Consider the following 13,390-nt stretch of genomic DNA (forward strand, 5'->3'; position numbering starts at 1 on the left):
GAGGCATGTGGCAGCTGCCATCCCTCAGTCCTTCTGACCTTTCTACAGTGAATGAGGCAGAGGTGCTGGAGTCAGGCCGGCGTGTTTACCAGGCCGGAGGCGCCCTCTCCAGCCAGGATAAAAATCACTAGTAAGGGTGTGGAGCTGTTCTTTGACCACTTCTGTCCACCTAGGTACACAACAAGAAACCCAGGAATCACTGAAAATGTTAAAAAGATGTTTATTAATATCTGGATATAAAATCCAGCAGTACCATGCTAACTGATAATGATCTAGGGTTTCCCAGCCAGTGAAAAAGGCCAGGATCTAGGAACAAGGCTGGGTGCCAGGCACTTGTCAGGTCGTCTATCAAATACTCAGCACCTGGAGGCTACCCTGAGCATGGCAGGGCAGAGCTGGCTAAGTCTGGGGTTAGCCAAGAAGGACCCTCTCTGCTCCAATTCATGATAAAACCAGGACCGGACCTCATAAGCATGGCTTGGCAGCCCATGACCACCTCAGGTCTGATCTAGAGTAGAAAAAGAGGTCCTGGAAAACAGAGAGTCAAGCACTCCCTTTCACAAAAGTATCCCTAGAGTAGCCCTTGCTTTCAGCAGAGGGGGACTTTCCTACCTGAGATCTGGTGAACAGGAAGAGGCAGGGGCTTCTGTCACAGTGATGTTTTCCAAAATGGAAAAAGGTTAAGGATACCCACCCCCCAGCACACATACCCACACCTTCAGTTGAGATGATAAGTTACCTTTGGGACAGGGGGTAGTGACAGGATGCTTGGCCCCAGGGACTCTAGTGGACTGAGTGCTGTGTGGGCCTGTGCTACAGTAAGGCAGGGCTGGACCACCCAGGGAAGTAAGCAAGCTGGACTGTACAGTCTCTGGCAGACCAATGAGAAGTGAGGCTGGGGGGGAGCGGCCAGTGTGAGAGACAAACCTCCCCAAGAAGGAAGGTCCTGGATTGTCCCTCCTTCCTCTTTTGTTCAGTATTCATAGACAGCAACATGGCCTCTGGTCACCATAGCAACCAATGGCCAGCTACCTTTCTCAAGGCCAGACCCATCTGCCCACACAGCAGGGTACGTCTCTGTAGAAAAAGGGTAGGTCTGCCACAACTCCCAGTGGCCGAGAAGTAAAACCAAGTCCTGAAGCAGAACAGAGCTGTGGCCTCACTCAAGCCACAGTGGCCAAGGTTGCTTTTGCTGTAGCAGAGGGCTCACCATCCCCGGGGCCCAGCAGCTTTCTAGGGCCTGAACTTAGGCTGGGACTCTTGGGCCAAGCTCTTCGTCCTCAAGTTCAATGTGACACATTAAGACAACAAAATTATCCTTTTCTTATAAAACACGACTCCGGCCCTTCCTGGCCAGAGCCTCAGGACATGGCAGTCTGTCACTCTGGCTCCCCCACGAGCTACTGGTTGTTACATCCTTGTGAGGCTGAGGAGCTGCCTGCTTGCTTTTTCCTCCGCTTGTTGAGGAGCCGGTTGTTAGAGGTCTTCAGGTCCTTGATCTTGACCTGGTCGTAGTCCACCCGCATGGTGGCCAGGGCACTGGTCATCTCCTCCTGCGTACCATTAGCATGGGAGAAAGAAGAGATCAGGATAGTCTAACATCAGAAGCCATCACGGTCGTGCCTGGGAAGCCCCCTCAATAGCATCACTGACAGGAGTAACAGATGCACTGCTCCAATGCTCCAGTGCCCACTATGTGCTTGACCTTGGACACATAATCCTCCCTACATTTTTTTTTTTTTTTTTTTTTTTTTTGGTGGACAATGAGCTTGTTCACGAAGGCAAAAGAAACAGATGACTCCCTGGGACCACACCAAGGCCACTTGGGCAGAGAACTGAGCCAATGGCATTTGCGCAGAACCACAAGACCTACAGACAATGACATTTCCCTAGGTCCCCAAGCGTCTGAAGCTTTGAGACTGTACCCTGGGTACCCCAGTGCTCTACGATGCTATCTCATAGGGACAACCTTGACCCTTACTACATCTAAAACAAGGCCGGTTCCTGTCGCAAATGCCAGGTCATAAGAAAGTTTCTGGCCAATGCTTGGGCCCCACATCCTTTCATGGAGTCCTAAGCCTAAAGTCCCCTCACTAAGAGTGCCCCATGAGCACCAACCTAAATGGGAAAATGTAGCAACCCAGTGCTCCGTGGCATGCCCATGATAGATCACTTGGGGCAGTCACTGACATCCTCTAGGCACAGGGGAAGAACCAAACTCCAGATGCTAAGGAGATACCATCCAGTACTGTATAAGAGACTGAGAAAGAATCTACCCACCTTGACTTCATCCCAGTGGTCTTTGTCTTCCTGTAGCACTCGGGCTGTGTGGAGTGGGGTCTGTGGGACCACCATTGATTGCTAGAAGGAATCCCAAGCCCATGGGTTAGAGCCCAGAACCGTGTGGTACAGCCTAGGCTACCACCGCCACATACCTTCTCCCATTCTCAGGTAGGGAAATGGAGGCTCCGAGAGGTGAAGGAGCCTGCCTGGGACAGCAGCCAAGCCAGGCTACAGGTCGCGTGTTACCATACATCACTGTGCAAGGTTCCAGTCCAGCCCTGCACCCACACCTCCAGAGCTACCACCTTCCAGCCTGCCAGCCCTACACCAGGCCAAGACCATGCTCACATTGATCCAAGGATGGTTCATAAACTGCATGATGGTCAGCCTCTCTGTGGGGTCTGTCTTCAGGAGCAGGCGGATTAGCTGCTTGGCTAGGGGACCCAGAAAAGAGGGGAGCGGTGAATTGCAGTCCCTCAGTCCTCTGCATAAATCACAAGCTCTGTCAGACAGGGCTCTAAGTACTCCCACATTCTTCCTGATCAGAAATGGTGAGCTAACAGCTGTGTCTTGTTTGAGGTCACTAAGTGCTGAGGATAATTTGTTAAGCAACAATGAACAACTAATACAAGGCAGATTTGTTTGTGCTACCAAAGAAGGAAAGTGTGAAAAAGGACTATAAGGAAGAGGGGGTCCTTGGGAGACAATTTCTTTTCTTGAGACAGGGTCTCTCTCTATAGTTCTGGCTGTTCTGGAACTCTATGCAAATTTGTAGAGATCCACCTGCCTTTGCTTCCCAAATGGTAAATTAAAGGTGTGCACCACCATATCTGGCTGGGGAGACAAATTTTGAGCCCACTTGACAGATAAAGAAACTGAGACTTGAAAAGTTCTGATGACTTGTCTAGGTTCACATAGCTAGGATTTAAACACAGGTCAGTTTGACAGCCGAAGGGATGTCTCCCGAAACAAAGGCAAAGGAACCAGGTTGGGCAGAGAAGTTCACTCACCATCCTCAGAGACCTCTGACCACTCAGGTTTAGGAAAGCCATACTGGCCCAATCGAATCCTTCTCTTCATTCCTGGAGAGATGGCCTGGCCGGTGTTGGAGTAGAAGGGTGGGAACCCACACAAACTGGGAAAGACAAGGAGTCATTTGGTACTAGGGTCGGGCACACAAGGGTCAGGCAGACCAATCCTCTCCTTTCACTAGGGAGACAGGCAGCCAAACACCACAGCAATAACACCAGCCCCTGCAGACTCTTGAACAGCAGGAATGCCATCAGCCTTGACACAAGGAAGCCCTCAGGCAGTCTCAAGGAATGTGTCTCATGACACAAGAAACAAAAGATAACCTGGCCCAAGGGATGGCATGTCCCTAAGGACACAAGGGGTGAGAAGCTGAATGATACTAAAGGTACATGGAAAAGTAGAGGCAGAAGGCTGGGGCAGGGTGGGGTGGGTCAGTGGAGCAGCAGTACTCACAGGATGTACATGATGACACCCAGGGACCACATATCACATGACTTGTCATACTTCTCTGGACCCAGGACCTCAGGAGCTGCCAGAGCAGAGAGCATAAACCTTTCAGCTCCAAGGGTCTTGGGAACTAGAAAGGAGTCTTAAGCCTGGGTAAGGTGAGGAACAGGTATGCAGGCTGGGAGGTAGGGCAGAGCAGACTGGCGTCTGGCACCTTCTGGGAAGGCAGTATGTGTGTGAAGTAGGGGGAGGAGAGACAGCACCCAGAAAAAAAAAAATAAGCTGCTTTCAGACAGCCCCCTATATACTTAGGGCCCCTCTGCCAGTCTCAACTTGGTGAGAGAGGAGGAAAGAAGACCAGCCCCAAGTTTGGTGAGGCCCTGCCACTGACAGGAGGGTCTGCCAGCTGCATTGTGTTGCGTCTCTCATCTCTCTGAACGCACAGCCTAGATCACAGACTTCTGTATTCCTGTCAGCTTGGATACCCTGCATCGACCTCGGTCTTCCAATCAGTGCAATGAGGTCAGCAGGCCAGACTTAACATTCAAGTCCTGCAGAATTCACCCTGGTCATCAGGGGGCCGTTTCTGGAGTTTCCTACCCCTTAGCTGCCCTTCCCAAAGGGAAAAAGCTTCAGTTATTGCCCTACTCTCCGGGAAGGGGCACTTGTTACAGGAGCCTTTGGCAATCTTGGAGGCTGCCTGGAGCTTTCCCAGGAATCATAAGTGTGGACCACCCCCACCCAGTCCCACCTAATTCCTGGCTCAAGGGACCCCTTCCCACAGGCAGGTGACTAGTACCCTGCATCCCTCTAATGTAGGAGAAAAGGCCTGCCCACTTTCTGAATATGAAGATGAAAACCGGAGAAAAACAAGCGCCGCTGGGCTCCGTCCCGAGCTGATGGCAGCCTTTTATCACGTATATATTTAGAGCTGCTGTGATGTCATTCAGCTCACAGGCCACAGCCAGAATTTTCCTGGATCTATTTTCAAAAGCAGAAGCTGAAGTTTGGAAGAATATTTTTGCAGCCTCCGGCCCCCCCACGTCACCCGCCTCCATGCAGACAAGAGTGCTCCCTCCTCTCTCCTCCCTCCTCCCTCCTCACCAGGCTTTAACTCCTTGGTTCCCACAACCCACTGGCTGCCCCGTTCCACGGTAGTATACAGCAAGGGGGATACAAGCCACGCGCATTGAGACTCACCCACATAATAGGGAGTGTAACAGGGTGTCTGCAGGGCATTTTGGGTGGTTTCCTTGGCAAAGCCAAAATCGGTGAGCTTAAGCACAGCATCTCTCTCCTTGGATGTGTAGAGCAGGTTTTCAGGCTACATCCGGAAGAGAAAGAAAGCATTGGTAAAGAGGAAAGTACCAGGAGGAGACAGAGCCCCAAAGTAATCTCTAGTCCCTGCCTCCATCCCATTACATGATGAGCCAGCTCTGCTTTATGAAAAGATCTGGACCTTGGTCATCAACATGGATTGGAGTTGATACCTTCATTCACGGAGAGAAAAGTGAGGCAGGTGTTCAGCCAAGACCAGGAATGACCCGGTGCCATAGGAAGCCCCTAGGCAGAAACTTCTGTTCCTAACTTGGTATGAATACCATGAAATGCCAGAAAGATGCTGGAGTAGAATAGAAAGCAGACAGCTCATAAGCCAGTATTGCCAAGCACATGTCCCACATCCAACCCAGAAGGAAGCCCACAAAGCCAGCAGGCTGGGCCCCTTTGAGATAGCTCAAGGGAGCAGGTGCCCCCGAACACAGACCTCAGGAGCTCCACAGAAGGAATCTTCCTAGTTGCAAAGCACAGATGGACCTGGCAGATGGGGACAGCCAGCAGGCCTCCATGGAGGAGGCAGCCCCGAAAGCTGGCTTTTAGTGAACAGGTAGGATCTAGGCCTATGCCAAAGAGCGGGAGGGATGATGCCCAGGAAAAAGCGGGGTGGAAAAATAGCACTCCAGTTTGGATCCAGTGGGAGCTGTTTCTCAGTTCTGTTTGAGATGATCCGACCTTGGATCAGAATAAACAGAGAAGCGGTTTAGCATATTCTGCTCTGCAGGCTTTTCTTCCCTTAGGAGAAAGGGAACTCGGGGGCTAACATAAAGCAAGGATTTAGAAGGTGGATCTGCTTTTGGCTGCGTGTGTATCCTGAATCAAAAGGTAACTGTACAGGCTGGCAGCCCTCAACCAGAGAGCCATGTCAGCTAGCCTCTCTGCTCTCCTAGGTCCAGGCTTAGCAGGAAAGAAGGCAAGCAGAGGCGAGGAGGAACAGACTCTGTGCTAACAGTGGCTCACACACAAATGTTTATGTGTGTGCATGCATGTAGCTATGTGCATGTAGGGCTGCCCGGGAGACCTCAGTTTTCCCAGGAAAGAACATTTGGAGCATTGTGCTTCCTATCTTTCAAGCCCGTTCACTGGGAAGGCAAGCAGGCCCAGCCCTGGGACCACCTGGATTCCTTCCTCAAATACCCAGCAAAGGGCTTCTTTCTATTTAAATGCTGTTGATTGGGAGGCTAATCGATTTAAACTCTATCTGTGACTTCACAGAAGGCCTACACTATAATGCAGCCTCTCTCAAAGGCACACTGATGGTCATAAAACTTCTTGCTGAGCAAATAAACAAATGAATCCCCCGCGTAGCAACTTCACAGCCTAAAGCAAGACAGGTAATTTCTCAAAGAGCCTCAGTTTGCTTGTCTATGAAATGGGTAATGGCCCCACCCCACAGAGGCAGGTGAGGATGAAAGGAGACGCTTGTCGGGGCCCACTGGCTGGAAGTAGGCAGTTATTCTCCTTACTATTGGGATTACCCAGTGTTTGAAGAAAACAAGGAGGTCCATCTGGCAAGAGCAGAATGCGTGTGCTGTACCATGGGAAGAGAGAGAAGAGCAGTCTGAGCGGGGAAGCTGAGGCAAGGCACTTAGGCTCAATTCGGTGAGTGCTGGGAGCCATGAGTGAGGAACTCCTTCGCTGTGCCCCAGGCTGAGTTCTGGCAGCTCACCTTGACATCTCGGTGGGCGATGTTCTGGCTGTGCAGGAACTGGATGGCAGTGCCAATGTCCCGCATTATCCCCGCAGCCTCTGCAGGCACAGAGAGAGGAAGTTAAAAGTCACGTGACCCGAGGGACACCCACCCTGTAGTCTCTCTTGAGCACTAGGTGGCAGTCCTGTAACCTAAGGAGGCCTTCCATCCTAGATACCCACCCAGACATTCCAGTTTCCTCCAAGGATGTTCTGACATCCCCCAGACCTTCCCTCAGGCCTACACTACCTCCTATCAGTTCTACCAATGGTCAGCACCAAGTTTTCCACCTCAAGACCACAGACAGTCTGTCTCTAATGTTACAGATTCAAAGAACCAACCCCTTGAGGGGATGGGACAGTCTACCTCATTCTCTTTGGTTCTCATGTGAATCCTGAGGTTCAGGAGGGGCAGGCCTTGCCCAGTCAGTATCTCATAGCAACTCCAGGGTAGCCTTCCCACACTAACTCCTCACTGGCCCCAGGGCCCACACAAACCTCTCTCCGTGAAAGCCTGGTCACCACGCTCCTGGATCCTGCTGAACAACTCACCGCCTTCCATGCTGCAAGACAGGCAGGAAGGAGGAGAACTGAGCATCACCAGTTTGCTCTGCCCTGGGTCAGAGGCCTGGCCCGTGTGCCTGGCAGGTGGTGGGCTGCCAGCTTGGGTGGGATTGATCCGAACTTTCGGAACTAAGCAAAGGTGGTAGGCCCGGATCCTTGCCAGGAAACTCCCATGCTCCCTGTGGTGCTGGCTCTGCCTGGCTGTGAGACTTGGACACTCCCAACCCTATCCAAGGGTACTCCTCCAGATGCATAACGAGATGTCCATCATGGTCCATTGCTCTCCGTGTGATTGGGGTGTGCTCTGCCCTGAGTTCCACCCTGCATGCACACTGCTACGGAACCCTGGTCTGGTTCTTTCCCTCAGCTACCTCTTTTGTTAAAGGGGAATAATAACACCAACCTCCAGGAGTCATGAAGATTGACTGGGTGATATACAGGGAGAGCTTGGAACAGAGTCAAGCTCGGGGTGAACACCTCATTACGATCTTCCTCCACATTTAACATTTGAGTTACAGAGATTCAGAAAGATTAGCAGGTGCCCACAGTCCCACAGCTAGTGGGTGGCAGAGCCAGGGTCTGAACCCCAAATCTGAACAGTTAGCTAACTTATGGAGTGAGGAGACGCTTGATAGGCAGACAAAAAGAACCCAGACAGGGGGCATAGGGTCTGAGGAAGGCTAAGGTTGTGCCCTAGTACTGATGGCACAAACCCAGGGTGGAGGCGGCCAATGGCTCCTGTCCCCAGGCCTCAATACCCAGCATCCAACAGGACAAGTCCCATAGAAAGGAGAAAACCAAGAGCCGTGTGTATCCTGCTCTTTCCCAAAGCTCCCTGCCCACACATTCAGGGCCTGGCAGCTTTTTCTGACAACTCCTTGCAGAGTGGAAGTCCTGTCCAGGAAGGCAACAGAAAGCTATGGAAGTACTTTTCCTGCCCTTGTGGAAATGCCCTGGTGGCCAGCTCTACAAATCCAAGGCCTGTGACTGTCCACTGCACTACTCCTCAAGAGCTGGAGTGGCACTCGGGGCTGCTAGCTGAAGAAGAAAGTCCTTGGACAGCAGTGGTCCTGGGGGCCCAAGGACACCAGCGGGGTTAAAGGCAGGGTACCTGCCTACCATTCCATGACGATGAGGAGGCAGCGCTTGCCATGATGCATGTTCTCATACACGTCCAGGATGCTCACGATGTGGGGGCCGCCTGAGGCCTGCCAGTGGTGGTCCACTTCCTGCCGGGCCTTGGGGCTGTCATACAGGAGCTGTGGGAGGCGGGCACCAAGGGCATCAGGCTCATGCTTACTACCCCTCTCCCCTTGCTCAAAGAGGCCTGTGACCCGCCCAAGCATCAGGAATGTATCTGTGAGGGGCAGAATGAAAACTGAAATCCACTTTTCCCTGCTTTATGGTCCAGTGAGCCTCTGAACTTGAGGGGTCGGCCCTGGGCACAAGCAGCTTGGCCAAGAGGTCTAGAGGGCCCTGGGCGGTTAGACCCTGACAGGCTAGAGTTCAGAGGTCAGAAAAGTCCCGGATTCTCTTCTCAGGGGAAGCAAATGAAGTAGAGATTGAGCAAGGTTTGTGGTGGATCATCTGAGTCACCGGGCAGCAGGCCAGGGACCACGTATCTTTACAGCCTCATTTTTACAACTGATGACAGGGTTGCCCAGTTATCCAGGCTGATTGGGATCTGTAGGCCCTTGGTGACGCCTTGTGTCCATCATCCAGAATCTCTATGGGAATCTGGGGGTGCTAGAGGAAGGCAAAAGGTGAAGATCAGAACACAGAAAAGACGTTGGAACTAGATATACAGAGGCTGTCTGAAGAGGCAGGGAGGCCTGTGTCCGTCAGTCTATCCCTCTGGGACCTGACCCTGAGTGGAGGGAGACACAGCTGCTTTCCCGCAAGAGCAAAGGTAATTAAGACATCACATTCTCCAGGAGTGGGTGCAGGGACAAAACTGTCACTACCAAGAAAAGTGCTTCTAAAATGAGTTGCTTGAAGCTGCTGAGAAGGCTCAGTGGGTAAAAGTGCCTGGAACCAAGCCTGGTGACCCATGTTTGATCCCTGGGACCCACATAGTAAAAGGAAGGAAGATGTCTTCTAAACACACACACACACACACACACACACACACACACACACACACACACCAAAATTTAAATAAATAAGATAAAATTAGCTGTTTGGCCATGACCTCTGGCTTTTAACACAACTCTGTAGGCTCCCTGAGATCTTCTGTGCAGAGCAAAGGGATGATGCTAGAGATGGGGTCACCTCAAGGTGACCCCACCCTCATCCCATGCCTATATAGACCCCAGCTTATAACACAGAGGTATAAACGCAGGACAGGGAGGACCCTAATTGAGGAAAATGACAACTGAGTGGAGTTGGATGTAGTTTGGGGATTGAATTCCTCCAGTACTTACTCTGACCTTAAAAGTAAGTATGCACAGCTCCAAGCCACAGCCCACAACCCTGTAAAATGCAGTAATAACAGAGTCATCCCCACAAGACTCATCTCAGTAAAGCAGGCATGAAGTAGGCAAGTGTCAGGAATCTCGCCCAGGTTAACAGCCCTGGGCTATGGCTGCCTTCCAGAAGGCTGATCATCGGAAATGAGCAAACCCTGGGAGTGAGGGCCTGGAGGAGTTGTGAGAGAAGCCAGCGCACAAGCGGAGAGGGCCCAGAACGGGACAGCAGTGACAAGCCACCCCAGCAGCCTTGCTCATCCAAGGACCAGCTGTATTTTACTTTTTATTTGAGAAAGGCTGGGATCAGCACTCCAACCATCTCTGCCCTGCTCAGCACCTAGAGGAACCTAGGACACACTGGCCTCAGTTTCCCCGATATAAGATGAGGAGAGCCAGTTTACCCAGGCACAATTAAGATAGCATAGAACCAAGCTCTCCAGGTAAAGATAGTGCAGTGTCCCCAGGAAGAGGGAGGAAAGCAGTGGTTTCTGGAATCTTCGGCCCTTTGACTGTTCCTCCAGCTCTGGGGTTGTTTCTCTCTGCTTCGGCCTGGGAATACAGGCAGTGCAAGAAATACAGGGAGCCAGGAGTTACTAAGGCCCTCTGTCCGTTCTGAGTTCCCCACTCTGTTACCCTGTCCGGGGTAGGGTATGCTTGGAACGCTGCGGGCCAAGGCCACTTCTGGGTACCATGGAGCCTGGCCTCACAGAATACCTTTGCGGTCCACACCGCAGCAGCAGCTTCCCGCTGTCTGGGCTGAGGACCTCTGTCTCAGATCCTGCAATCACCACAGCAGCCCACCTCTGCCATGTCCCAGGTGGCTCTGTCGTTCTCAGCCACGGGCCCCTAGGTGAGCCAGCCTTCTTTAGACATCATTCCTCGTCTACCTCCTAACCTTCCCGCTCCCCAAGCCCTCTCTCTTCTCAGAGACCCCAAGCTCACAGATGGAATGCATCCAGCGGGGTCAGGTGCCCCTCCTCTTCTCCATCTGTGGACACAGGCCCTCTAGACAAACACCGTCAGCCCCAGCACCCAGACTTGTCTTCTCCACCCACCTCATGATCTGCTCCCTCTGGGCCCTGAACAGTGTGTCCAGGCCAGCAGGACCAACAGCCCCTCCCTCTGTTTTACCAGCCAGGTTGGGAGCAGGTGCACAGCGAAAGCAAGGCAGGTGAACTGGGGTTCCCTGGCTGGTCCTTAGAGGAAACACTGCTGGCCTGAGCGAACGAGGAAGGGGGATGGGGGGAGCTGGCCGAAGGGAGGGGCGAGGGAAGAAAGAAGGCTGCCACAGAGGAGTCACAGAAGCGCAGGGCTGGGCCTGATGCTCTGAGATGAAGCTGGGTGAGGCCCCTCCCCTACTTCCCCTGTAGACTAAAAAAATAGTCCTTTAGTACCAAGGCACAGGACAAGGACTGCCCCCAGTAAATCAACGAACGATTCCTCTGCTCTCTCTGCAGGTGAGACCACAGGGTCAAAGCCCTGAACCTGAGCCCACTTAGGCCCAGCTGCCAAGAAACCTCCTGGACTGTCACTTCTGCCACCTTGGTTTGTCCCTCAGCATAGCCTCCGATCTGTGTGTGTGTGTGTGTGTGTGTGTGTGTGTGTGTGTGTGTGTGTGTGTGTGTATGAGTGGGTGCACTTGCCTGTTCATGAACTTGTGAAAGCCAGAGCACCACAATGGGTGTCTTCTCTCTCTCTCTCTCTCTCTCTCTCTCTCTCTCTCTCTCTCTCTCTCTCTCTCTCTCTCTCTCTCTCTGTTTAAGACAGGGTTTCTTTGCACAGTTTTGGCTATCCTAAACCTAGCTCTGTAGACAAAGCTGGTCTCGAACTCAGACTCTGCCGCCCAAGTGCTGGGATTTAAGGTGTGTGCCACCACCACCTGGCAACATCACACTTCCTCTCCACTTTTTAAAAAAATTATTTTTATTTTATGTGTATGAGTGTTTGCTTGCATCCATGTGTGTGCACCACATGTGAGCGTGGTACCCAAGGAAGCCAGAAGATGGTGTCAGATTCCCTGGAGCTGCAGTTACAGACAGTTGTGAGTTACCATGTGGGCACTCTTAAGCCTGAGCCATGTTTCTTTGGAAAGAGGGTCTCTCACTGAACTTGGTGCTTCATTTTCAGCTATATTGGCTGTCCGGTGAGTCCCTAGGGTCTGCCATCTCAGCCTCACCCAGCACTGCAGTAACAGACGTGCTCTGCCACACCCACCTTTTACATGACTGCTGAGGATTGCCAGTTCAGGTACCCATGCTTGTGCAGGAAGTGATTTCTACTCACTGAGCCACCTCTCTGACCACATAAATCTGGTTTGGGTTTTGTTTCTGTTCTATTGTTTTTTGAGAGACAGGGCTTCTCTGTGTAGCCCTGGCTGTCCTGGAACTCACTCTGTAGCCCAGGCTTGCCCCGAACTCAGAGATCCACCTGGCTCTGCCTCCAGATTGCTGGGGTTAAAGGTGTGCATCCCTACTGCTAGGCTTTTGTTTGTTTGTTTGTTTAAACAAGGTCTCATAGAGCCCAGGCTGGTTTTGAACTCACTATATAGCCAAGAATGACCTTGATCTCCTGATCCTCCTGCCTCTACCTCTTGAGAGTTGGGATTATAGGCATGTGCCACCACACTTGGTTTATGCAGTGTTGGGGATCAAGTGCTCTACCAACTGAGCTACATTGTCAGCCTCCAAATCTTGTAAAAGCTAAGTTTCCTCATCTTCTTTCCCCACAGCTAGAACTTCCTTCTCTTCCTCCTCCTCCTTCTCCTCCTCCTTCTCTTCCTCCTCCTCCTTCTCTTCCTCCTCCTCCTCCTCCTCCTTCAGGATTCCCCTTAATGTCACCTCCTTCCAGAAGCCCCCCTGACCCTGTTTCCTAAAAAGGACTCCAACAGTCTCCTTTCGCCCTGTATTTCTCTCCTCTGTCTATATAGTTTCTGTTTGTTTGTTTATTGAGTATAATTTACAGTCAGTAAAATGTACAGGTCTCACAGGTCTGGTTCAATGAGTTTAGACAATCCCACACACCCTGGGAACCACACGCCCATGGAGATGGCAAACATTCCCAGCTCCCCAGAAAGCTCCCACGTCATAGCCCTTTTTACCTCCCATGCCACAATGCTCACAGCCTACAATTAGCTTGTTCCTTTGATCGCTCCTTAAACAAATATACACAGACACTGTATTTTCAATGTGCCTGGTTTTGTTCAGAACATGTTACAAATATTAGGAGGCAAGTACATCATTATCATTATTTTTTAGATAAGAAACTGAAGCACAAAGAGAGGAAATAACTAGTCCCTGATCACATGACTGTTCTCGAAATCTCTCCCAAGGCCACCATCCCGCTGCCTCCCTCATCAAACTGTGAGCCCACAGAGCAGGGTCTGTCTGCTTGGTCACCTCTGGTTCCCAGTCCTGGGGAACAGGGCCTGGCACAGAGCCCGGCTTTGTCTCTGATGTTACTTGTAAATTAGGTGACTACATCCATGAAGGAGGGAGGAAAGGAGGAAACATTTACAATGCATTATGGGAACAAGATAAGAACAAGAGGCGGGCTCCACAAAGGACAGGCATGAC

At 51.6% G+C, this 13,390-nt stretch overlaps 1 protein-coding gene across 3 annotated transcripts in view; it reads right to left on the minus strand.

Annotated features, from left to right (window-relative positions):
* Nucleotides 1-200: 200 nt before the first annotated feature.
* The window catches only part of Mapkapk3 (MAPK activated protein kinase 3), a 34,711-nt gene continuing 21,521 nt past the window's right edge, over nt 201-13,390 (minus strand). For all 3 annotated transcript variants that reach the window (XM_006978372.4, XM_006978373.4, XM_042281598.2), the window contains exons 3-11: nt 8,470-8,609; nt 7,285-7,349; nt 6,767-6,846; nt 4,963-5,086; nt 3,769-3,844; nt 3,294-3,418; nt 2,632-2,717; nt 2,281-2,361; nt 201-1,553 (exon numbers count right to left, since the gene is read on the minus strand). In XM_006978372.4, coding sequence (XP_006978434.2) covers nt 1,401-1,553; nt 2,281-2,361; nt 2,632-2,717; nt 3,294-3,418; nt 3,769-3,844; nt 4,963-5,086; nt 6,767-6,846; nt 7,285-7,349; nt 8,470-8,609 — 930 coding nt within the window. In that variant the 3' untranslated portion in view covers nt 201-1,400. The remainder of the gene's footprint in view (nt 1,554-2,280; nt 2,362-2,631; nt 2,718-3,293; nt 3,419-3,768; nt 3,845-4,962; nt 5,087-6,766; nt 6,847-7,284; nt 7,350-8,469; nt 8,610-13,390) is intronic.

Source organism: Peromyscus maniculatus, chromosome 7 (assembly GCF_049852395.1).
Source record: "Peromyscus maniculatus bairdii isolate BWxNUB_F1_BW_parent chromosome 7, HU_Pman_BW_mat_3.1, whole genome shotgun sequence".
In the NCBI taxonomy this organism is placed as follows: domain Eukaryota; kingdom Metazoa; phylum Chordata; class Mammalia; order Rodentia; family Cricetidae; genus Peromyscus; species Peromyscus maniculatus.